Genomic DNA, 26,304 nt, shown 5'->3' with positions numbered 1-26,304 from the left:
AGCCTCATATCCAGTGCCGGATTTATGTATAGGCTAAGTAGGCTGAAGCCTAGGGCCTCTAAATATTGGGGGCCTCGCCAGCCTGCCCACTCCCCAGTGCCATAGTCTGCCCTCTCCCAAAATTGCAAACCCAATACTTCATGTGAGGGCAGGACAACTTGGGCCTCTAAATCTAGGGGGCCTCACCAGCCTGCCTGCTCCCCAGTGCCGCAGTCTCCCCTCTCCCAAAATTGTAAACCCAAGACTTCATTCAAGGGCAGGGCAACTCAGGCCCAGCAACTATTAGACTCAGGGCTAGCTAGTGGGGCCTAATTTAAAGCAGTGGGGCACAACTTGATTTTTTTTTTTTTGTAGGGCCCCAGTTCACAGCCAAAGTCTGCAAAATCTTATAGATATAAACAAAATCCATCTAGATTGCCATGGTGCAGGTGCCCCCTTAGGAGTGGCCTGCGGGGCCCAATTTGGCCCAATTGCTCCAGTTGCCTTAAGGTCAGCCCTGATGAGACTGTGCAGGGGGTGGACTGACAAGCCCTGCACCTTCTAGGTCCCTGGTGTCACCATTCAGAGTACAGACTCAAGGACTTGTTATGGAAATAAAGGGGGGCACTTATTGGAAATCAGTTTTGTCACCTCTTCCCCCCCAAACCCCGAGACAATGAGCCCACCCACCTTTTATTCACAGTCGCATAAGCATTACACTAGGGACGCGGGTGGCACTGTGGGTAAAACCTCAGCGCCTAGGACTTGCCGATCGCATGGTTGGCGGTTCAGATCCCCGCGGCAGGGTGAGCTCCCGTCGTTCGGTCCCAGCTCCTGCCCACCAGCAGTTCGAAAGCACCCTTAAGTGCAAATCGATAAATAGGTACCGCTTTATAGCGGGAAGGTAAATGGCATTCCGTGTGCTGCTCTGGTGCCGGTTCGTCGGAGCAGCTTCGTCACGCTGGCCACGTGACCTGGAAGTGTCTGCGGACAGCGCTGGCTCCTGGCTTCTAGAGTGAGATAAGCGCACAATCCTAGAGTCTGTCAAGACTGGCCCGTACGGGCAGGGGTACCTTTACCTTTAAGCATTACACTACAGCATGGTCATAAACTTGTATGTTCAACTGCTGAAATATACACCCAATGTGTAGCTGTGGAGATTTATGTTACTGCTTTATGAACGTACACTGTGTTTTATGAAGGTACTCTGTATTTTGTGAATTACCTAAGAGCCACCAATAGGGAGCTCTAAAATCTGACAGCTAACCAATTGGGTACTACCAAACAGTGACCCCTATTGCTGAAAGCAGGTAACCAGCAGGGAATGCTTCAGCTTAGCCTTTGCACTGTTGACTGAACACCCCCTGCTGTGCAGATAATGGAGAAATTGTATCCTTTCTGGCATCTTAGCCAACTCTGGTGCACCAGAAGCACAGAATAGCAGCAAATAAAATTCGCTCATACGTCAGCAACTGATAAGACTTGTCAACTAGTTCTTCCAAAGTCTTCCTAAATTATAAAGCTCCAAAATACAGGCCAAAAGACAGCAGGTCTGGGAAGAGTGAGGCATGCAGTGGGCACCACCAGTGAAAAGGCCCTGCTCCATGTAACTCCTGTCCTGTCATTTGATAGAGTCCCCACTTGCCCTCCTTCTTGACATGGAATGCTCTCTATTGGAGTCTCCAGGTCCAGTACAAAGGCCATAAGAAGGGAGAGCAGGGACCTTGAAGTTCCCAACAGCTGTTAAGCAAGCAAGCAAGCAAGCACACAGGTCACCTTTGTCACAATCAGGACACCTATGTCCTGGCCAGGCCTGCACCCAATCTTGTTTTTGTAGAATCTTGTTTGTCCTCAGTAACCAAAATTATATTATCAACATACAGTAGTACATTGGGTTACGAACGCTTTAACTTACTTTTTTTGGGTTACGAATGATTGTAACCTGGAAGTAAGTTGTCCGAGCTCTCTGAGGCCTCCACGGATGCTTCAGAGAAGGTTTGGGAACCTTCAAGCTTCCAAGAGGTCCAAAGTTTAACCTTAGAGGATGTTAAATGCCATGAAAGCTGAACTTGATTCCTTAGAGAGGAACAAGACATGGGAACTAGTTCCAGGCCTGCCCAGGCCACAAAGGTTTACAAAGTTCAATTATTGCAAAAGTTTTTCAGTGTTAATTTTACACATTTTTTTTTAATCGCCATGGTATTTAACAATAATATATTACTTCCTTTAGAGGAGAAATTGTGAACTGTAGATTTTTAAATACCCGTCATCATCCTTGGCCTCACTCAATTTTGTTTATAACACTCTTCCATTTTCTTCTAGTTGTGAGGGTGCGGGAAAGGGAGGGGCCTCACAAGTGGAATAGCCTAGGGCCTCTCTTCATCTAAATCCGGCCCTGTGTCATTTCCCCCACATTACAGAATGTTGAAAAGAACAATATTCATGTAAGATCTTGATACACATCTACTGCAGTTACCCCGGAATTCGGGGAAAGCTGGATGCAACACAAGTTCCATTTGTCGCTTTTGAAAAGCCTCTTTTTCTCAAGCCACACAGAAGAGCCTGTAGTTGCATATGCATTTGCTGCTGTTTGTTTTTTTTATCAGAATAGCAGGGGGGGGGGGGAATGAGAGTAATGCCATTTTAACTGCTGCTTAGTTGTCTAATGCTGCGTTGAAGTTGATCATCAAGGATTATTTTTATGGAAGTGGAATTGGCTTGCTTAGCAAAAGCAGCTCCCTAGGGAACAAACAAAAAGACCAGAGGGTTTATTTTCTGCAAAAGGAAAGAGGAATAGAGTGGGAACAAGAGAGGATTCCCTGCAGCACTTGGGGTGGGGGCTGTGCATAGGAACAGAAGGAGCCAGCAAGACCCAAATACTAATTTGCTTTATGTTCTTTAAAAAGTATACTGCTAAATTAAGAATCGGACTGTGTCACCTTTCCCTGTAACTTCCCCTGTTGCAGAATGCAGCACACGCACACAGAATAATCCTTCTCACTTTGTGCCACATATACTGCTTGAGCAGCAGCTTAGGGAGAGGCTGGCGCTTAGAAATAGCAAACGCTTATGTCCCCATTCCTGCCTTTCCCCCCACATTCTTTTGCAATTTCCCTACACATCACATTTTCAGTACAAATTCAGCAATTGAATATGTCAGGTACCAGGCAGACATTATGCAGAAAATAGTAAGGGCCAGTGTGGTGAAGAGCTCTGGGTTCAAATCCCCATTCAGTCCCTCAGTGACTTCGGCACAGTCACTATCTCTCAGTGTAGCCTACCTCATAGGGTTGTTTTGAGCATGAAATGGTGAATGGTGGGTGGGGGCGGGGACCATTTATATTGCCCTTAAGCTTCTTGGTAGGAAAGGTGGGATAATAAAACACAGTGTGACGAAAGAAATACATAGAATGACACTGACTGGTTAAGATTTAAATTTTAAGTCAACTGAAACTTAGCAGCACAGATATTGACTTGCAAAACCCAGATATTACTTCCCCCCCTACATATAAAATCATGCAATACACTTGTGAGGCCTGATTTTGGAAACAATTGTCAGTTGCTCTTCTTACTTGCCTCATGGCTTCTGAGTGTTTTAGGGCCAGACTAGATGTGACCTGCAGTCTTTCCCATGATTCTCTTTCTCTTTCTCTAACCAGAAGCAGTCTTAGGGCACTGGAGGTCTGAGTGGAACAGGGGAGGGGGGGACTAGTTAACCCTTTCCCCTCTGTCCATTATCCTGCTCAAAATTACTGTGTTTTTCCATGTATAAGACTTGGGGTTGTTGTTTTTTACCAAAAAATTAGGTTTAAAATTGGGGTTTGTCTTATACAGGGCTAGTGCTGAGGGGTGTTTTCTTAATTTGGAATCCCCCAAAATAGGGGGTGTCTCATACATGGGGGCATCTTATACATGGAAAAAATACGGTATCTCCCAGTTGCTTCCCCTCTACATTCACTTGCCATTTCCTATGAGGAAAAAAGCAGCAAGGAAGGTGGTATTTCACAGGAAAATGCCTAGCAAGGAAAGGATTAAGTTAGACTTCTCCCATGTTATTCCTCGCCCTCAAATTTTCAGCTTTGGGAAGTTTGTTTTTAATAGGGGAAATATACATATGGCTACCCGAAAAGCCTAGTTTGATAGTCCTCAGATACATTATCACTACAATTTTATTTCAGCAACTACCAATATTAGAAGCATTTTTTAAAAATGCCTCACTTATGTTTTTAGTGCACCTGGGAGATTTACTAATGTGCCTCAGGACTGAATATTCCGCTACTTTTGGATGTTTAAAAAACTGTCTTCCCAAGAGCCCTCCCCCCTCTCTCACACACACAGACAGACAGACAGACAGAGAAGAGAGAAGAGAGAATGAGAATATATTACACAGATGTGTACATAGAGGAGAGTCACCCTTTCTCCAAAACAAGATGGCCAAGTGTTACTGCAAAGTTAGATAATGGAATATCTGCTAGGTAAAAGTCTGTGAAAACACAATGAATGTCTGTTCTTGCTGAAGCTAATGCAAGCATCACCCATAGCTGCAGTGCTCGCAGGTCACTGATGTGGTTAGAGCCCTGGTTCTCCTGATCAATTCTTTGACCTCTTTCCAGATGAACCTTGGCCACAAGGCTAATAATATTGTCTGTAGTTTCGTGACTTTGGCCTAGTTCTCACTGAAGTGGTCTGGACTTTGCTGCATCTGCCTGCAGGTGGGACTCACATGACTGAGTTCTTTTCCACACATAGAAAATTGGGTGTGTGGTGTGAAGAGTTTTCTATGCACAGGCAATTTTCTTACGTGGCGAAACAATCAGTCATGTCTCACCTATGTCAGAAATGGTACCATTCAGGCAAAGATTTACCTCCTCAGTGAAAACTAGGTCTGATTCCTTCTATGCATGAATGCATATGCTGTGAAGATGAAACAAATATTGATGTCTCTGGGCTTTTGTTTCTCTCCCACCCATTCTTCTCTTGACAGTTTTTTATCATGCTGTTAATTATATTTGTGCTGGAGCTCACTGTCGTGATTCTGTTCTTCGTCTACACCGACAAGGTATGTCAAAATATTTCTTCTTCTACTTTTCTTTCCCCTTCAGCAAATTTGCTTGCCCCCTTTCCTCATATAAATAAGCCATGAAGCCTTTGCCTTGGCACGCATACCATGTTTTCTTAAGAGACCACCTCATATCAGAAATAGTGCACACAGAATACAAAAGTGCTCTTCTAGGACATTGGTCCCCTCCTTCTCACTCTCAGTTCAAGGTCGGACGTATTCAGACATATTAGCAACACATTTATGATTTAAATACAGAGAATTCTAATCAGGAAAGGCTGATGAAAACTCATGCACTAAAAGGCAGATAGTAATCACATTAAGATGTTCATTAGTAAGGGTATTTATGTTGCTGTGAAAGTTTCCTAATTGGATATTGTTATAGACATTCACCAGGAAATGAGAAATTGGGCTTTGTTGATATGTAAATGTTGACAATTTTTACCTGGTTTTGTTGGAACTGTTAACAGAGAAGGCTCCTTTGATTATGCTGTCAATATGTCTCTTCAGACAAGCTCTACCTAGACGACTAGAAACAGTATTTATTCAGAACTGCAACTGTAGCTGTTAGGCTTTGTATACACTGAAGCGTTAATGTGTACCAATCTGATTTTTCCATGTACCTCTTTGTGACGTTTCATCTGCACATTAGTGCTTTCAGTTTAAATCTTTCTCAGTGTTTCTCATACACACTAGTAGGTGGTGCTTGGTAGGATGTATTCTGTGTTGTTACTCCTTCCCCTCAATTACTGCTCTTTGCCCATTGAAAGTTCTCAAAACCTGAGGCCCTTTGTAGGTATGCATGTAGTATGCATACACCTTAAAAAGAAAAGAAAAGATGTTTTGTTCATGGAATACCACAGCAATAAGCTTTCACCAAATGTTTCAAACAAAGCAGGCAATTTTGTATTTTTATCTTTTTTTTCAAATGCATATTTTTCAATTTATGGGTTTTGTACAAAGCAGCAGTTTCAAAAAGAAATACATATCTGTGGGTTGTGTGTACCCACCCTGCCAGGTAGAGAAGCAGCAACCCACCAATAAGCTCCTCGCCAGGGCAAACAACATTCAGGTAGGCAGATGCATGGGCATGGGCACCTCAGACACACTATGAATACCACAAACACAGAAAGCTGCATAAAACCATTTATTTTACAGACAAGTGCATATAGCCAAAGTGAGATGGGAAGTGGGATTTGAGAAGAGGGATTTTGAGATAGTGTAAGTGGTGTTCTTTTTCATTTCCCCTTTTCCTTTCCCACCTCCTGTTGATGCAAGAGCAGTTCCGTGCAAAACAGCTTTTCTAAAAATAATAATATGTGCCTTCAGCAACAACCTGTGGAAATAGACATGCTGCATGCTTTCTCTTGGGCTGATGAAAACCACATGGCTAGGTTGTGCTCCAGCAATGAGGAAACAGACATGAGGGTGTTAGATGGCACCCAGCAAAACGTCACCACAAACATTTTTTTAAAGTCCACACAATGTGTTTCAGTGTGCCAATATGTGGGTAGCAAGAGATGTTATGCTGCATTCCACTGCCCCCATTTTATTGGATTATCCATGGATTGGGAAAACCCAAATTAGTTGGGGGGAAAGCTGCAGGTTGCCACTAGGATGAGATTGACATTGTGTAGATGATGTGAAAAATATGCACACATGGGGTGCATCAAATCCACTTTAAACTGCTGTGTGCCCATAACCTTAATCCCAGTGCTTTTCCTGATCTTTTCTTCTTGTTTTAAGTTAAATTGTCAGCTCCCTCTTTCTTCCCTTCCCACCTTCCCCTCCTTGTCCAGCCACGGAGACTAGATAACCTCCCCCGCCCCCCGGTTGCTGGCTTCTCTTGTCAAGAGGAGAGGTTCAGCAAATACTCTGCCCCCTTGTTCCCTAATACCCTGGTGTGCGTGAAAATATGGGACAACAAAAAGACACAATCTGTCCCCCACACCAGCCTGCTTGCTTGTCCCATGTAGCAAATTATGAGATAAAAATGCTTAAATTTCCTGGATACACACACACACACACACACACACACACACACACAGGGGGGGGAGGGAGGGAGGGAGGGAGGGAGGGAGAGAGAGAGAGAGAGAGAGAGAGAGAGAGAGAGAGAGAGAAGCTCATTCTAACCAGTATTGGCAGGTTCCCATTGGGCCTGGTAGTGCAGAAGGCAGAGAGACCAACAGCAGAGCAAATGGTAGGCAGAGCCAGGTAATTCTAGTTTTGTCCATGTCCTCCTCCCTACTGAGTTCCACATGGGCAAAACTGAAACTAAGGAAGAGGAGGCAGGCAGGCAGGGCTGGTAGTAAGAAGGCAGATAGGAATTGAGATTGAGGTTGGTGGGGCAGTGCCCTGTTTGCCCTAACAGACCCCCCTCCGCTGATTCTAATTATGTAACTAACCTGTGAGGTATGTTTGGCTGAAATGCAGTGATTTACCCTGGGTTTTCAACATCCAAGCCCAGTAGGTTAGTCACAGTACCATAGAGACTCCGCCAAAATACCCAGAATTGTGTTTTTTGCGTTGTAAAAGAAGTCAATTGCCAGAGAGATGCGCGTTCAGAGTTACCATGCCAGATGATTTATATTGTCAGTGGTAATTTTAAATTACTCACATGCTGTAATAACTCATGAATTAGCTGTTGCCTCTTAAGAGGGAGGCTTGTGCATAATAGAAAACAGATTAATGAAGGGATCTCTACAGCGTGCAGCAGTATTCAAAAAAGAAAAAAGAAAAAAAAACAGCTAAAACCACACTTGGTATGCTAAAAAGGGGGAAATAATGAAGAAAGTTATAGTGTCATTATGTGATTCAAAGCCTGTGTGCGTTTGGAGGGGGGTGTTTACTGGGAATAAAGCACAGAGCTGTCCCACTTCACAAACACCCCTCTGCCCTAATCTCTGAAAAGACAATGAAAACCATTAGAAGGACCTGGGTGAGATGATATTTCAGTGAGATTGTTTGGGGAAATAAAATGTTCAGAGCAATATATATGTAGACTACATCAGTGATAGGCCACTCATAACTAAGGCAACATAATTAAAAGAGGAAAATAGTTGCAAATTGCTATCTATAAGTATGTAGTCTGTTCAGGCATTGCATTATGAGGTTTAGGGTTATCTTATATTGCATTATGCTTATGACACTGAAGTCTTACCCAGACACAGTGTATTGTTGTGAGGGGTTTTTTTGTGGGGGCCCCAAACCCTAGAAATTAATAAATGGTAGTATTTTGATTATTTGTGATATGAATAATAAAAAAAAAAACATGCTGCAGAACTAGGCCAGACTAGGAATCTCTGAGCTGGGTTATGCAAACTAAGCACGCCTAGCAGAGGTGTTAACATGACAAAAGGTGTTGATGGCCCATCTAAGAGGAATTTTGGGTCTGGGCAGACAGTGGTTGCCAAGGTGATGGTGTGTGTGAGAGAGAGGTCACAGGAAAAGAGTCCTGGAAAGAATGATAGAAGAAAGACAGAGATCCATCTTGGGCAGGCTGGCTGAAGGCTGGCTGGGAGAGATGTCTTTGACTCCGGTGCTGCACTGCTATGGGGAACAGCCCAAGCTGTAAGATATGGACTCCCTCCATGCAGACTGTAGCTGTCAATATGAGAATAAACCATATTTCTTAAAGCTACAACAGTCTCCGACATGTCTTCAGTTCTCCTAAGGAGCACAAACGGTGGGTGAGTACCTGGAACCCTCTGGAACCTTGCTATTGCTTGGCAGAGAGAGGGGGGAGGCACCCAACTTTTCTAACAGTATGTATGAAGGAAGGATGAAGGAGGGGGTTCTATTGTTTCATACACACACACACACACACACACACACACACACACACACATTCTTCCAATTGGTTAGCTGAGCGAGTGGGGTGAGGAGCATTTCATTGAATTTGTTCCTCTTCTTCTTTGCTTGCTGCTCTCCCATTAGTATCCCCATCTCAACAGAGTTAGTTACCATTGGCTGACCAGCCTGCCTGCCTAATAGCTAATGGTACAATTTCAGATAAATGATTATTTTAGTTATACAGCCCTTAACTATAGTAGTGAGGTCAGATGGACATATCTCCAGGGTTCCAGTAGTGAAGCAAGAGGTGAGAATGTTTATCTGTATGGTCTATGTAGCTTTCACCATAACTAAGAAAGATCATTTATTCCTCTGTGTTACATGCAGTCCAGTTGTAGCATAATTTCTGGCTTTAATATTAATATTGTATCTTTTCCAGAATGCACCATTAAAAGTGTGACTTAGCCACTTTACAATTGTGGCAAAAGGTTATTTTAAAATGTATCTAAAATAGAAAACAAAAGGCATTATTTAGATTATTTAGATTGCATAAGGATATCGAGCTACTGGATATTAAGCTATATTTTGGTTCTATCTTCTTTATGGAAATAATAAAATGATCATAAAAGGTATGGCCAGTTATTGTATTTATTGAAATCCTAAAACAGTGGCTCTTGAATATTTGAAAGCTCAAAACTTGCAAGTGGATTTAGAACTAGGGAATAGTTTAATGGCTATAACAAGACAAGTTATAGCACCATTATGGAAATCACCAAGAATCCCTTTCAATATCAAGTTGGTATGAGTGAGTTTGAACAGTAGCATTTTTGATGATGCTTACATATTATAAGAGATTTAAGAAAGGACATTTGCCAGACAAGTTTATTAAAAAGTGGAATTCATTTATAAATCACTGGAGCATGAAATGAAATATCAAGATAGTATTCTGTCATATGCATTATTCTCATTGATGTAAGTTTGGGCTTCATGGATTGGTGTAAGTTTCATTTATACTTTATAAATATTGTATTTTGACAGAAAATAGAATGATTTATGTTTTAGGACAATTTCTTTTAGATGTATTTGTAATTTCACATAATAATAGTGGTTTCATGGGAGACTCTTATCTCTACCCTCCTGGTAGAACATAGGTGGCTAACTCTGTAGACACTCAGCAAAGGACTTGGTGTATTTTCTGCCTGTGATTCTATGACATGCTTCAGGGAGGAATGAAAGAAAAGTCAAACTTCAGTGGCAATGTGTACTGTTGTTCCTCAGGAAGGAAAGAAGGGAGGGAGGGACTGCCAGGAGGTTAGATATGAAGTACAAGTTAACCTTTTCAAACCCAGCTGTCCATTATACCCTAATAGCTAGTTTTCTGTGAAGATTTTGTGTGTGTGGGTGTGGGTGTAGCTTTGTTAGTTGTGTGAGTGTCCACTTGCTGACAGTTTGAAATGGTGCTTCCAAGAAGTAGATTTGACAAATGAGTACTAGGCTTCAATGTCACTCTAAAGTGTTATGGAATGCACTGGTTGAGGATGCAATCCTAACCCCATTTATCTCGGAGTAAGCCCCAGTGAATTCAGTAGGACTTGCTTCTGAGTAGATGTGGTTAGGGATTGTGCTGTAAATGAAGTTATAGGACTTGAGAGATACAGAAGGTATTCATACCAGACATTACAGTTCCAACCCTTAGCAAGGTCTCTGTTCTTTCTGTAATTGATAGCATGTCTGGGATTTACCTTAAAAGGAATCCAGCATCTTTTCCTTGTCCCAGGAGGTGGCAATTTGTGCTTCATCAACAAGGGCAGGAAATACATCACACAGGATGCTGTTGGTATCAATCTCTCTCCCAAAACCTTTCTCACAAATGAGTATAGCCACAAGGCAGCAGAAGTTTAGGATCAGAGTTTTCCTTCTCCTAGATGGGCTACCTTCCCAGGTTGATGAGCCCCATCTGCCCCTCATTTCCCTTTACAGCATGTGCAGAAACTGCCTTCTTGACCATTGGACCCACTATTGGGCTTCTCCACTCAATCTGACCTGTTTTCGTATGCAGAGTCCCTAACTCACAGTGGGTTTGAGACCCATCAGCTGCCTTCACCTGGTTTAGCTGGCCAGTTGAAGCTGTTTCCCTACTAGAAGCCACAGGTGAGATCTGAGTACAGGGTGGGAGACCAGAAGTGGACAAAATACCCCAGAAGGAACATGATGTGTCCTCCACCAGAAGTACTACCCCTCTCCTAAAACCCCATACAGCCAATTGATAGGGCACTGTGCTCTCCACCCTTTTCATGGTTCTTGTTTTTGTAAATCAGGCTGGTACAGAACAGCCCTTTAAATAGAGAGCTGCCTTCTGATAGCACTTCAACAGAGAAGTGTCCTCTGTCAGGTAGGACCCTACATACCATTTTTAGATTTGTGTGCCCAACCTTCTCCTGACAAGAAGGGGAAAATATTATTTCTTCATTATTTTGTGATGACTACTACCGAATGAGGACAACTTTGATTTGGCTCCCCAAGCTTCTCTCATTAATGGAATTCAGCGAAATAGATTCAGAGGCCTGGAATATTACCACTCACGTCCAAAGCAAGGAGAATTGGGTTTATACCATGAATAAATCAGGTTCAGTTGGTGTCTTGTGTACTGCATGTATCTAGCAATCAAGGTGGTATCTGTAGCACAGAGAGTTCTCTTGATCAGTGTTGTTATGCACAGTTCTTCCTTGATATAAAATAGAAAAATAAAGATGGCCACTTTTTGGCATTTGGGAAAGATAAGCAGAAAAATCAGAAAGCTTCCCGTCCTCCCCTAGCTCACGTAACATTAATCTGATAACTTGATCTCACAACTCAAATCATAAATGACATTATTTCCAGCTGGCATTTCTGTTTTTAAAGGATTATCTCCCTTCAGACACTGATCATTTCTGGCTTTTAAAAGGATGGGTTACATGGACTGAGTTGGTCTTTGAGCCTAGTTTAATGCACCTGAGACTTGCAATTTAATTACATGTGTTCCCGAAAGAAAACTACCTCACAAGTAAGAAACTGAGGTCTGCTGATTTGCACTAATGCAAATCAATTTGTGATAGATTTTGCTACTTCACCTTTTCATGGGGATCTCCTCTTTAACCCTTCTATTGCAGCTTATGCAGAAGCTGTGTTAAAATTGGATCAACAGATTATGAAGTTTGAAGGGATCATGCCTTAAAACATATCTTTATATTAATATGTAAGTCATCTCTTACAAAACAGACCCTAACTTTGTAACTTGTTATGAAACATGATTCAGCATTCAGATTGCTATTATGTAGGGACAAAACATACTCATGGTATGTTGAGAGCTAATATATTTATTTATTTATTTGCTTTACAAGAGAGTACTGAGTGTTATGAAAAACTCTCAGTGAGTCCTAGAAGACTGTTTAGCTTGCATCAGTTCCTTTTCTTTTCTCATTAGGGAATTTTTCAGAGTTACTTTAATGTTTCCTAAAGGTAAGAGATGCCATTTATACTGAATCAGATCAATGTTGGATTGTTCACAGTACTGGCAGTTACGTCAGTCAACACTTCTGGGTCACAGAGAGGTCTCTTTTATCTAAAGTTCATTAACTGGAAATTGTAGGGATCAAGTCTGGGGTGTTGTTCATGCAAAGTCTTTGCACTGTTCCTGAGCTAATGGTTTCTCTGATTCAGTTCAATTTCTCCAGAACTATGCATATGTCACAAGTTGGCCAAAACAAATCTTTCTTTTTGGCTACATCATCTCCTTCAAGTCTTCTTGACTTACAGGTTTCTAAATAGAAATAAAGCCTTAGGGAAGATGGATAAATACCACAGCTGTGATCCCTCTCTTCAAGACCTTATGCCAGCTGCCTGCCACAGTTTGTGTTCTAGCTCTTTTAAACCTCTTCACTTCTGTTCTTGACTATACTACTTCTACCACCTCGCCTCATTTCCTTGACATACCATTAAAAAGAAACCAAAACAGCTGGCATAGAAAATTATATGTGACAATAATCTACCCCCTACTTCCTGCCCTGGCCACATTTTGTTGCATTGGCTTCTTACATTTTGTGTTGTGAGGTTTAACATGTATGCAAAGAGGGCCTGAGTTAATTCCACCAAGAGTTAAACCTATTTCCCCCCAGAGGAAAATACATGCAATTTCAAGAAGACCCATCTCACTGTCCCTGCCATAGAATTATCACAAGCATCCCATCATATCACCTTTCCATCAACCTCACTCCACCCATTTGAAGGGCAAATGTGAGTGTAACATTTTCAGAGTCACAGGGCTTATTACAGGCACATTGTTTTCAGAGTGTTAACTCTGTAAATAATGGGTCAGCGATACTTATTCTGCCCTTCTACATTTAACAGCTGTATTTCTATTTCTATTATGGATGTTCTACCAAAGGCAAAAATAAAGGCTAGATTTACTTACTTTTTCAGTGTTATATATCATTCCCTATTTGGCTTATTTAATCAGTTGTCGCCCATTCTTCTGATTTATGCATAGAACTTTAGTATCGCTATTTAACACTTCCAAAATGAGAATTATAAGACCAGGGTTCTTTTTATTATTATTCAGTAAAGGTCAAAAGAATTATTATTTACAAATACAAAAAGTGAGAATCAGATTGTAGTTTTATTACAGAGATTCGTGTTATTTGGCCTAGCTTGGGGTTTTTGAAAACTCAGATTTGCAAAGATGAAGTTGAACATCCAATTAAAGGCTGCTTAGGGCAGATCCTGATGCTATTTTGGCAAATGTATATTTCCACAAGATAATAGGAGAAAACAGAGGCAGGGCACCTAGCAGGGGAGATCAGCAGAAAGATGAGTTGCTTCACCCTTCCTGTGCTCACCAGTTTTCCCATACATAATCTCCACCCCTCGGCTTCTTTACCTTCAGTTCAGCTTCCCCACAGTTTCATATCCCTACTGGGGAAAGCATCCGTTTAAAACTATCAAGGGGCATTTACAGAGAAAAGTCCTTCCTTCTTGTAAGTGATGCTCCCCTCACACATTAGATTTACTAAAGAAATATGAGCTTAGGTCTTCCATGTTTTCCTCATAACATGTGGTTCCACCTTTAGGCACAAAAGTACATGGGGTGGGTGTGTGCAGAATTCTCTCAAAAATTTCTTCCCTATTTCCAATTATAAATATTGTTAGATTTAGGGATTTTAGGAGCAGAGTATAAATACTCAGTTCAGCAAATTGATACTCAGTATTGCTGCATTAATATAATAATACCTTGAAGAGTTTGGAGTTAGATTTTGTACAAGTATTATACAAAATTGAGTTTCAGAAAGAAAATTTGCAAGGTATTAAAATGGCAAAAGCTGAATTTTAACCATTTCCAACATTTGTCAGATTTTGAATGTGTGTTACCATTTTGTTTAAGCTGGGTCTGAGCTGGGTTGAAGGAGGCAAAGTAAAAGTGGCTGTCAGTGCTGGATGTCAAACTTCAGGGTGAGCAGGATCCCTTTGAGAACCGGGCCACAGGTTAGATAGGGTATGTGAGGCAGGAGGAACTTGGCCTACATGGAAGTGAACAGGCCTAAATTATCACTTACTAGGCCACAAAGAACTGAGTGTTATATTTTGTTCCGGTTTTACAGGCCCATTGAAGTCTAAGACCATGACTGGAATGGAGTAAATTCTCATCCCTGAAAGCGCTACCACATTAGATGTACATGCAGTGATGTACAGGTCCTTCTGAACCCAGAAAGGGGCAGAATGGGGGTGGAACGGGGGCCAGGCGTGCTTATACATGCTCTGCTGACACACATGGGGGCTGGTAACAGAACCCTCACACAAAATGGTCACCACCTGTTGTTTTTTCATCTGGGCACTCTCTCCAGATAATGTGCTTTGAGAGTGGCAGCTGCCTTGTACTGCATAGGGAACCTGTTGGGAGAAGCAGAACTTGGATCTGATTGCAGTACCCTTGTTTGTAGTATGCACCCTTGAAGCCATACATATCCACTTGGAAAGTTCTGCAACTCCAAAGACATCTGTTGTGATGTGGAGTGTGCTAGATAATGGACAGCCACTCCAACCTTAATTTCAGGACCCATGCCAAGGCAAATATGAATCTGTACCACTGGGCCAAGTGGCCTACATAAATGAAAGACACATTGAACACATAGTTTCATTCTCTTGAGATTAGTGCAATGTTTCAGATAGGCTATTGAGAATGAATGTGCCCATAGCAAAATTAAGGACTGAATTGAGTTATTAATAAAGTGCTGCATAAGGTGAATAATTCAAACTGTTTGTACCGTTGTAACAATTGTGGCTACTAGGCATGATGGCTATGTTCCTCCTCCACATTAGTCCATATTCTGAATACCTATTGCTGGAAACTACAGGAGGGGAGAGTTCAGTGCTATATTTAATTCCCCACCTGTGAATGCCCGTGCTATTAGATGTGAGGATGCAGAATGGTGTGGCAGCGTCAACAAAAAGAATGATGGGCACATGCAGACACAGGTATTATTTAAATACAACTAGACATATAAAAAGCATTAGTACTCCCTTCTGGGAATCCCTGACCTTTGGTGCTCATGGCTTAATGGAGTCTCAGAATAAAGCACTAATGCATTAAGAAGGCTCTTATAAACAAAAGTTCAGTTCCATACCAAAAGCTACAGTTTCAAGTCTTGGAATCAATGCACCTGCTTGTTACAGGTAGAAAATCCCTTGATTCATGTAATACAATCTCAACTTTTTGACCTCATTGAAACCTTCAGTTGCCCTTTAGCTGTGTATCAACTGTTTTATTTTATTTTTAAATTAATTTTGTTTCAGTATGCATTTTATATAGCAAAAACTACCTTCCCTGAATTCATTGTTCAAGTGCACTAAAATATCACAGAATTGTAGAGTTAGAAGGGAACACAAGGGTCATTGTGTCCAACCCCCAGTTAGTTAAAATACATAAACCAGAATCAGATGTAATCAAATATTAGCAGTGATATGACCCGCATAGCATTTCATGGAGAGCAAAAATTAAAGTGCATGCAGTTCCTAACAGCTTGATCATATACTATGAAGTGCATCTCTCATTAATTCTAGCAGAGAGCCACTCCTATGTTGACAACAGGCAGCTTCAGCCTTGCTTCTCACCACAGACTCCCATTAAAGCCATCAGATAACCACAGCAACTTAAGAATGTGTATGTGAAACCAACCTGCCTCTCATGTGGGGAGGCCCCAACCACACCCCTCCCTCCCTTCCCTGGCTCTCACCCAGAGATGGGGATCTATAATGAATACAAGAGTGCTCCCTGCCCCAAACTCCTCCATGGGAGAGCCCAAAGGGATAATATCCTTAGTTGTCTCTCCTGTGACATACCCTCCAACATTTCTCCAATAAGAATAGGGACATCCTGTTTAATAATAAGAAGAATAAGAATAATACCCTGTCCATCTGACTGGGTTGCCCCAGCCACTCTTGGTGGCTTCCAACATATATAAAAACATAATAAAGCGTTAGACGTTTAAAAAACTTCCCTATACAGGTCTGCCTTCAGATGTCTTCTAAAAGTCGTACATGTACCTATCTCCTTGGCTTGGGAGTCACATAACTGCATACCCTCTGACATTTCTCTGATGAAAATAGGGATGTCCTAAGGAAAAGCGGGACATTCTGGGATCAAATCAGAAACCGGGACAGCTTCTATCAATCTGGGACTAGCCCTGGAAAATAGGAACACTTGGAGAGTCTGCTGTGGAAGCTGCAAACCTCTGTGGTTTGCTTTCAGAGTTTCTAGTGCTGCCCTAGTCAAAAATTCCTGCCTCCATTTTTAACCTCATTGTTTGGATTCTCATAGTTGTTTTACACAATTGTGCGTTTTATTTGTGTCATTTCTTTTGCATCTTCCTGATACATTCTCTTTCCTACACCTTTGAAATTAGGTAGTCAAGCCCAGAAGAGTAAAATAGTTAACATGAAAGCAATTTTTCACAACCTAGTGCAATAAATATCTGGGAAGCAGGTGGCGCTGTGGGTTAAAGCCTCAGCGCCTAGGACTTGCCGATCGAAAGGTCGGCGGTTCGAATCCCTGCGGCGGGGTGCGCTCCCGCTGCTCGGTCCCAGCGCCTGCCAACCTAGCAGTTCGAAAGCACCTCCGGGTGCAAGTAGATAAATAGGGACCGCTTACCAGCGGGAAGGTAAACGGCGTTTCCGTGTGCAGCTCTGGCTCGCCAGAGCAGTGATGTCACGCTGGCCACGTGACCCGGAAGTGTCTCCGGACAGCGCTGGCCCCTGGCCTCTTAAGTGAGATGGGCGCACAACCCCAGAGTCTGTCAAGACTGGCCCGTACGGGACTTCCGGAGGCGGCGCGAAACAGCAATGGCGGTCCTCTTTGCGCTGTGAAGAGGGGCTCCGCGAAAAAGGGTCGTCCGCTGCGGCAAAGCGGAGACCCATTAAGAAAAACCGCAGGCAGAGCGAGCCTGCGGCCGTGGGACTCGGCGGGCGCCTGGAGCCCCCCCAGAAGCGGGGAAGGAGCCTCGTAAGAGGCTCCGGAACGTGAAAGGGGGAGCGGCGCTGTGAGTTCATCGCTCTTTTCGTGGAAGCAAAGCCGCACTGCTGCTGCTGATGAGCGCTGACCTTTCTTCTTGAAATTATCGGAATTGGAGCAACATACCCGTGAGTAAGGGTCCTAAATTTTCTAACTAAATTGAAGAAATTCGGCCGAAAGCGGGAGGCGAGTAACAGGAAGTCCGCCTCCCGACTCTGCTAATTAGATCAAAGCAAGGGCTCGGAAACGAGCTGAAGTATTTAAAGAGGGATTGTAAAAGTGGAAGAAAGGGTGCATTGAGAGACTCTGTATTTTGAAGATAAAAAGGAAAGAACCGTGGGTTGTATAGACTTTCATTCTTTAGAACTATCCTCCAATTTCTGGGCTAAACGGGGCTGAAAGAGATAACCCCGTCACCGGGCTGCCAGTGCATAGAAAAAGAACTGTCAAACTGCTGTCAATCTGACGACATTGTTGCAGAGATCGAAATTGTTGCATAGACTGAGATACTAACATTAAACATTGTTGCATGGACCTGTATCGATACTTTATGGCTGGATTTTAAGAGATTAGAAGTTCTGGAAACCTTCCTTTTGTGTTTGGGAATTACAAAACTCAATATGGGGAATTGAGGAACTTCAATGGCGGAAAATAGTTCCTTTCTTTTTTGAAGCTTTGAAATACTCCCCCTATAGGACTGTGGAAATATAGTTGCATGGGAACTGAGCTTTATTGAAACTTTTTGTGGTTCTTTTTATTTATATTTGGGACTTGTTTTTCCCATGGGACAAAAGACCATTTGACCTTGAACAGAGGCAGGTGTGGAATGAGCAGCACAGGGAGAACAAGAGCAGCTAAAGCTAAGGATAAAGAAAAAGAGAAAAAATCTGGGCAACTTTTGCAAACAACTTTAACTCATCACCGCAGATCATCTGTCCCAACTGTGCTGACAGCACAGGAGGTGGAACTAGTGCAGCCTGCTGCAGAAGACATGGCAACTGGAGGATCTGAAACAGTTTTAAAACAAATTTTGGAACAATTGGCAGTCCTAAACCAAAAAGTGGACAATCAAACATCAAAGATTGACCAAGCTACATCCTCTATTGGCAAATTAACTGAACAGGTTTCGCAGCACACTCAGGCAATTGAGAAATTGCAAGGAGCTACGGCAGAAAACTATAAATTAGCTGTGGAAGCCAACCAAAAAGCAGAACAGGCGAACTTAAAGGTGGATGAAATTAAAGGAGAGGTAAGACCTTTGAGAAGGCAGGTAGGGGAACAACAAGCCTACCTGGCATTGGTTGAATTGAAAAGTAAAGATAGTAATCTCAGGATAAGGGCTATCCCGGAATTGGAACAAAATAATTTAGAGGGATTTTTGACACTTTTGTTCTCCAAATTCTGGGGAATTGAGGAAGAAAAGGACTTTAAAATTGTGACAGCCTTTAGACTGGGAAAATCAGTAAAGAAAGACAAGCCCAGAGACTGTTTGGTTGCTCTGAGATCAAGAGAAGAAAGGGATAAGATATTAGGCCTACATTTTAAGAAATCTTTGGAGGTAGAAGGTAAAAGGGCCGAAATTTACAGAGATATACCCAAATATCTCTTGGAACTTAGGACTACCTATATAGATTTGACCAAATTGTTGAGACACAACGGAATTCCTTACAGGTGGGAGTTTCCACAAGGACTTTCATTTACTTACAAAGGAAGGAAAATAAAGATTAAATCACCTGAAGACCAGCAGAAGTTCCTACACGACCACGAGGAGGACCTGCAAAAAGGAGCTGCAGCTTCTTGGCCTCCACCACCACCGGGACCATCTCCAAGAGTTATACCACCAGGACCAGGACCAGCATTACCTCCCCCGGGATCGGGAGGAAGCTTAGATACCCCATTGTAGAACCCGTCAATTGATTCAGGATGTCTCTACAGCTTCTTAGTTGGAACATAAATGGCGGAAACTCCCCGGAAAAAAGAAGGAAAGTCTTTCACATTTTGAAAAAGGAACAACTGGACGTTATCTGCCTACAGGAAACACATGTGACAAGGCTCCATAGAAAAGTGTTAATTAACAAAAGACTAGGCCAAGAATTTACTTCTTCAGACAAAGTTAAGAAGAGAGGAGTGGTGATTTACGCAAAGGAGAGCCTGTCACCGAAATTTTTATTCAAAGATGAATATGGCCGAATTTTGGCGATTGAAATACAGACGCAAGGAGAAAAAATTTTGATATTAGGAATATATGCTCCAAATGAGGGAAAGTCGGAATTCTTTAGGAAGCTGCATGAGACTATGCTGGATTATTTGGACTATAGTAACATCATTATGCTGGGTGATATGAATGGGGTCGTGTCTGTAAATATGGATAAGTCACAAAGTGCCAACATATCGAAAGACGGCAGACTACCCAAAACTTTTTTTGAAATGACAGACAATATGGACTTAGTAGACATTTGGAGGGTTAAGAACCCTCTAGGGAAAGAAGGGACTTTCTTTTCTGAAGCTCATCTGACATGGACACGAATCGACCAAATCTGGACAACTAGAGGACTGGCACCTAAGACTAGAAAAGTGGAAATCTGCCCAAAAACCTGCTCCGACCATAATGCTTTGAAAGTGGAATTGAGACTAAATACAACCGGATCCTTTAGATGGAAAATGAATGACACTATACTAAGAGATCAGGAGATTGTTAAGAAGGCCCAAAAAACTCTAAAGGACTATTTTGAGATAAATTTGAATACTACGGTGGAAAAAAGAACAATCTGGGACGCAAGTAAGGCAGTCATGAGAGGGTTTCTAATACAACAAAACACGATTAAGAAAAGGCTCTGGAATGAAAAGAAGGAGAAGATATTGGAGAGAATAAGAGAAGGAGAGAAAAAATTAAGATCTAGGCCTAAGTCGAAGGACGTGTTAAGAGAAGTGAAATTCTTCCAGGCGCAATACTCAAAACTGATAAACCAAGAGGTGGAATGGAAAATTAAACAAATGAAACAAAGATCCTTCGAATCAGCGAATAAGTGTGGGAAACTGCTAGCTTGGCAGTTGAAAAAGAGACAAAAGCTTAATACGGTTACAAATCTAGAGATCGAAGGGAGAATGGTTCAGAAACCCGAGGAAATCAGAAAGTGCTTCCAGAGGTATTTCAAAGAACTTTATACACAAGGGCCGCAAAAAGCCTCAGAGGTGGATCAATTTATAAAAACTAATGGATTACAAAAGATACCCCTGGAAATGAGAACAAACCTGAACTGTAATATTACACAGCAAGAAATTGAAAGTGCCATTCAAAATCTTCAACTTGGCAAGTCCCCAGGCTCGGACGGCCTAACCTCCAAATATTATAAAGTTTTAAAGGACTATTTGATACAACCTTTGATGGAGGTTTGCAACCAGATAATGGAGGGAGGGAAGGCACCGGAAACGTGGAAAGAAGCTTTCATCACATTGATACCTAAATCAGAGACTGAAAAGACCCAACTTAAGAACTACCGCCCCATCTCACTCCTAAATGTGGATTATAAAATTTTTGCAGATATTTTGGCAAATAGACTTAAAAAAGTACTAAATGAAGTGATTCACAAAGACCAGGCTGGCTTTCTCCCTGGTAGGCATTTGTTTGACAACACAAGAAACATTATTGACATTTTGGAACTTCTACAAACAAATCTGAACACCAGAGCGGTTTTGATTTTTGTTGATGCAGAGAAGGCCTTTGATAATATTTCTTGGATGTTTATGAAGAAAAATTTGGAAGGGATGGGAGTGGGGCGGGGGTTCGAAAATGGTATAGAAGCAATCTACACAGAACAAAAAGCTAAATTGATAGTAAACAATGTGGTGACAGAGGAGTTTAAAATTGAAAAAGGGACACGCCAGGGGTGCCCTCTATCCCCCCTATTGTTTATTTCAGTCCTGGAGGTGTTGCTAAATATGATTAGAAAGGACCGGTTGGTCCAGGGAATTGAGGTCGGAGTGAAACAATATAAATTGAAAGCATTTGCAGATGACTTGGTATTAACACTTCAGGAACCAGTCTCCAGCACTAAAAGAGTGTTAGAATTAATTTCTGATTTTGGTCGGGTGGCAGGGTTTAAGTTGAATAAGCAAAAAACCAAGGTTTTAGCAAAAAACTTGACAGCTACAGAAACAGATGAGTTCTCTAAAGAAACGGAGCTGAATGTGGTTAAAAAAGTAAAATACCTAGGGGTGTACTTGACCTCCAAAAATTTGAATTTGTTTAAAGATAATTATGAGAAATGCTGGTCAGAAATCAAAAGAGACTTGGATATATGGTCAAGATTGAAACTTTCCTTGTTAGGCCGAATAGCTGCTGTAAAGATGAATGTATTGCCGAAAATGTTATTTTTGTTTCAGGCCCTACAGATCGTGGACAAGGTGGAATGTTTTGGAAAGTGGCAGAAGGATATTTCTAAGTTTGTTTGGCAGGGCAAAAAGCCCCGAATAAAGTTTAAAATATTAACTGATGCGAAAGAAAGAGGGGGATTTGCCCTGCCAGACTTGAGGCTATATTATGAATCTGCAGCCTTCTGCTGGTTGAAAGATTGGATTTTATTGGAGAACACTGATGTCCTGGATCTGGAAGGGTTTGACAATGCGTTTGGGTGGCATGCATATCTGTGGTATGACAAGGCCAAAGTGCACAAATTGTTTAAAAACCATATTGTCAGAAGAGCAATTTGGAGGGTATGGATAAAATACAAAGACTTATTGGAGAGTAAAACTCCGAGGTGGCTCTCACCGGTGGAGGCCAAGGCACGTAAGAGACCTAACATGGAGGCCCACTGGCCTAGATATTGGGAAATAATTGAAAAAACTGGAGACAATTGGAGGTTGCTAAGTTTGGAGAAATTGAAAACTAAGGTACGAGATTGGTTGCACTATGCGCAAATTCAAGAGGTATTTAAAATAGATAAAAAAGTTGGATTCCAGGTGGAAAAATCGAAACTAGAGACTGAATTGTTAGAGCCAAAAAGTAAACTACTTTCGAGAATGTATAACTTGCTGCTTAAGTGGAATACACAGGATGAGACAGTCAAATCCGCTATGATAAAATGGGCTCAGGATGTGGGGCATAACATTATGTTTGCAGACTGGGAAAGGTTATGGAACACCAGTTTGAAATTCACGGCATGTACTGCCTTGAAGGAAAATATTATGAAAATGGTATACCGGTGGTACATGACCCCAGTCAAGTTAGCCAAGATATATCATCTGTCTGATAACAAATGTTGGAAATGTGGAGAGGCGGAAGGGACATTCTTTCATCTCTGGTGGACCTGCCCGAAAGTGAAGGCCTTCTGGGAAATGATCCATAATGAACTAAAAAAGGTATTGAGATTTACCTTACCTAAAAAACCAGAGGCCTTCCTTCTGGGCATGGTGGACCAGAGAGTGCTTAAGAAGGACAGAACCTTTTTTATGTATGCTACCACAGCAGCAAGGATCCTGATTGCAAAATACTGGAAGACACAAGATTTACCCACACTAGAGGAATGGCAATCGCAGTTGATGGACTATATGGAACTGGCTGAAATGACTGGCAGAATCAGAGACGCGGGAGAAGAAACAACTGAGGAGGATTGGGAAAAGTTTAAGGACTATTTGAAAAAACACTATAAGCTGTATGAATGTTTAAAAAAATATATGCACCTTTCAGGAAATTCTAGCTTCAGCAAATGTAAGTCATTGGAATGAAAATTAAGACACAAGAATTCAGAGGTAAAATAATGAAACAACTTTATTGTGTTTAATATAAAACATATAAGAATTGAGCGACAGTAAAATTGAAAATAGGGAACATGATAAAATGGAAGTTACAATAAGTTTTGAAATAAGTTAACAAATTGCTGATGCTTTATAAGACAGAGAACGCAGGGTTCGGAGGATGTGGGGAAGTCCTATAGGTTAGATGGAAAAAGAATATGGAAATTTGTTATTTATATCTCTTTTTCTTATAACCACTCTTTATTCTTTTTTCTGTATTTCTGTACTTTTAAAAAAGCAATAAAAAAAATGTTTTTAAAAAAAGACTGGCCCGTACGGGCAGGGGTACCTTTACCTTTTACCTTAGTGCAATAAATTAATAACTGAGGCAGAACCAACCATGGGTTGGGTGCGGGGGGGAAATGCATAAAATGAAAAGAAATGATTAGTATTGTGTATTGGAACAGACAGGACATTTTTTATTCATTCCAAGAGCATTTTGAAGTGTCACTATATATTTAAGCCAACATAATGTGTTGACAGTAAGCTGTTCTGTATACATAAAACTGTTAAACAGAGTATAAAATGAATGTTCATGTGCTGTGACTCCACATGGGCCAGTAGATAACAGCCCTCATCTCATATGTTGCAGTTGCCAATGAAAACAAATATTTCAAAGTTACCAGAAATAATAAATAAATAACATGTTCTTAAAAATAGCACTTAATTAAATATAGCCTGAATCCACTGTTATTCTCAACATTTAAATGTGTGGAAGAATTCCTGTTGCAGTAAGAGTTTTTGTGGTCATATGATATGCCCCCAACTTGTCTGCTTGATTGACTGATCAAAAACATCCAACCGATAAAAAATTGAAAATCTGAATGCTAGATGAATTTTAACAATAAATAAATCTGTCTGGATTGTTAACATTAGACGCTTGGAATACAATAACCCAGCAGCTTACATGGGGGTTACATTCTGGGGATCTCTCCTGAAGCCAAAATCATGTATCATCAACCCATTGGTTTCAATGGTGGGTGGGATTGCCAAAGTCATTTTCCGTGGAACCCTGCCTCCTTTCTGCTCCTGAAAAGAAAAGAAACACACACGTAAAGCTGAATGCACACAAGTTAAATGTGCACAAAATGTGGGCTTGCTGTATTCACAGTTTGTATAGATAATATGTGGCGTCACATCAGGGTACATCCCATATAGTAAAGAAAGTAAAATGTCAGACAGATTTTACCAGATGGCTAAAATGTAGTAATAGATGAGTAGTGTTTGTTGAACATAACATGGAGAGGAGAGGGAAGTTACACATCAATTATAGTAAAAGAATGGGTTCTAGACCAGGTGAACAATTCAATTAAAATAAAGTTAGTGAGGGAATATTGACATAGGTAAAACAGGAGAAACTCTAAGGAGGAAGACAAGAGACAGAATCACCATAGTTCAGTCGTAGAACAGAAGGTCCCAGATTTAATCCCCAGCCTTTCTGAATCCCTTGAGAACCACTGCTGGTTAAGACAAAAGTGAGCTAGATAGAGCTAGAGGCAGCTTCCTCTGTTCCTAGACCAGGAAGCATTTCTAAGCAGTGGCTGCATTCCAAGAAAAGTTAGTCACCCTCTTGCATCCCATTAGTTACAAGTAACTTGTCCCATCAGATTCAGTGAGACATTACTGTGTTTCTGATTTAGGGATAATGGGTGATACCCAATGTTAGTCATACTCAAAGTAGACCTATTGGAATCAGTGGAGAAGTCTTTTTTATTTTAATATGTCTACTCTGAGTATGATTTAGTTGGATATCAACACAGTGTTTTTAGGAGTAATAATTCCCCAGTTTTTATTCATGCATTGCAAGGATTCACCCCACCGCACCCCGCTTCTGTTAGCATGGCAGGAAGAATACATTTCCCAGCACTCGATGGCAGTATTGGTCACCAGAAGGAGAAAAAAACCCTCTTTCAAATAGCAAGAAAGTTTACAGACTAACCTCCACAACCACTGCAATGTTAGCATAACATAAACATAAAACATCAGCACCCAGGGGGAATGAAAAATTTTGCATGCATACCACTTACATAATATAGTTTGATTAATTAGAAAACAACATAAAAGAAAAAAATAGAAGATGGACATATGTACAATCAACAAAAATTCAATTAGCAATTTGCCAGAAGGGCAAATTTAGTAATAGCCCCTATAATACATATTTCTTCTTTTTTTCCCTTTTCTTTTTTAGTAAAATCTAATTGGCATGCCAGTAGGATTGTCCATAGTCAGGTGAAGCTTCTTGTGGAAAGCTTCCCTCTAAACTTGACTACAAAACAGTAAATAATGTACAAAGTCTGCCACTTCCCCTGAATTATAAATGCATTGTTGATTTTCATAGGTAATATTATTCACTCTCTCATGGAACACCATACTAAGCATGGAGTGCAATCGCAAAGATGTAAAAGCATATCTCAGCCTATAATCAGAGAGACACTCATCAGTCCTATGGCCCCACTCTCTGAGATTTGCCAGCCACAGAGAAGATTTTAAGTTGTTTACTATATCTTGGTCCTCAGTTTCCAAGATTTTCTCTTTAATTTTCTGTTGTGTTTCTGAATAAGTCAGATCAACTATAGAAAATTCATTGTATCACTTTCTGATAGATTGCAACAAGAATTCCTTTTAGTACAAATGTAATTTTTCCAGTTTACGGTAAAATCATAGGTATTGCTCCATTGAACATGGTTGTATGACCATCATGAACTCAGTCTGGCTACCATTTTTACTATCACTAGTGGCAAACAAAACAATTCCTCTCCCCTCTGTATTTATAATTGCTTATTTGTTCTTTATATGTGTGTGAGGCTATTCTATGCACCCTTAAAACAAGCGTTTTTAAGCTAGAGTCCTCCCAATTGAGCAGCAACTTGCATGAATGCTCATCTTTAAACAAATTAAAAGTGGGAACACCAGCACAGCTTCTCTCCCCCATCATTAAGCCTTTGTGATTATTCTGTTCTAGGCAGAGGTCACAGGTGGAAGACAGGTGGAAGCCCAAGTGAGGGCATGTACTAGTCACATATTCCTGGGATGCAAGGGCACGTACTGCTAGTTCAGGAAAGTCAGGTCCTGCAAAGGCTATGTTCTAGCAAGCCAAGGTCAGACATGTTGAGGACAAATTCTGATGAGCAGGGTCAGGCAA

The 26,304-nt window shown here is 41.3% G+C and overlaps 1 protein-coding gene across 10 annotated transcripts in view; it reads left to right on the top strand.

The window, feature by feature from the left end:
- The window catches only part of TSPAN4 (tetraspanin 4), a 500,093-nt gene that overhangs the window by 434,316 nt on the left and 39,473 nt on the right, over positions 1-26,304 (top strand). For all 10 annotated transcript variants that reach the window (XM_083698410.1, XM_083698412.1, XM_083698406.1 and 7 more), the window contains one exon: positions 4,964-5,038. In XM_083698410.1, coding sequence (XP_083554536.1) covers positions 4,964-5,038 — 75 coding nt within the window. The remainder of the gene's footprint in view (positions 1-4,963; positions 5,039-26,304) is intronic.

The sequence above is a fragment of the Podarcis gaigeae genome (assembly GCF_964106915.1).
Source record: "Podarcis gaigeae genome assembly, chromosome: 1".
Classification (NCBI taxonomy): Eukaryota; Metazoa; Chordata; class Lepidosauria; order Squamata; family Lacertidae; genus Podarcis; species Podarcis gaigeae.
The sequence above is the reverse complement of the archived record's forward strand: the minus strand, read 5'-3'. Positions and strand labels throughout refer to the sequence as shown.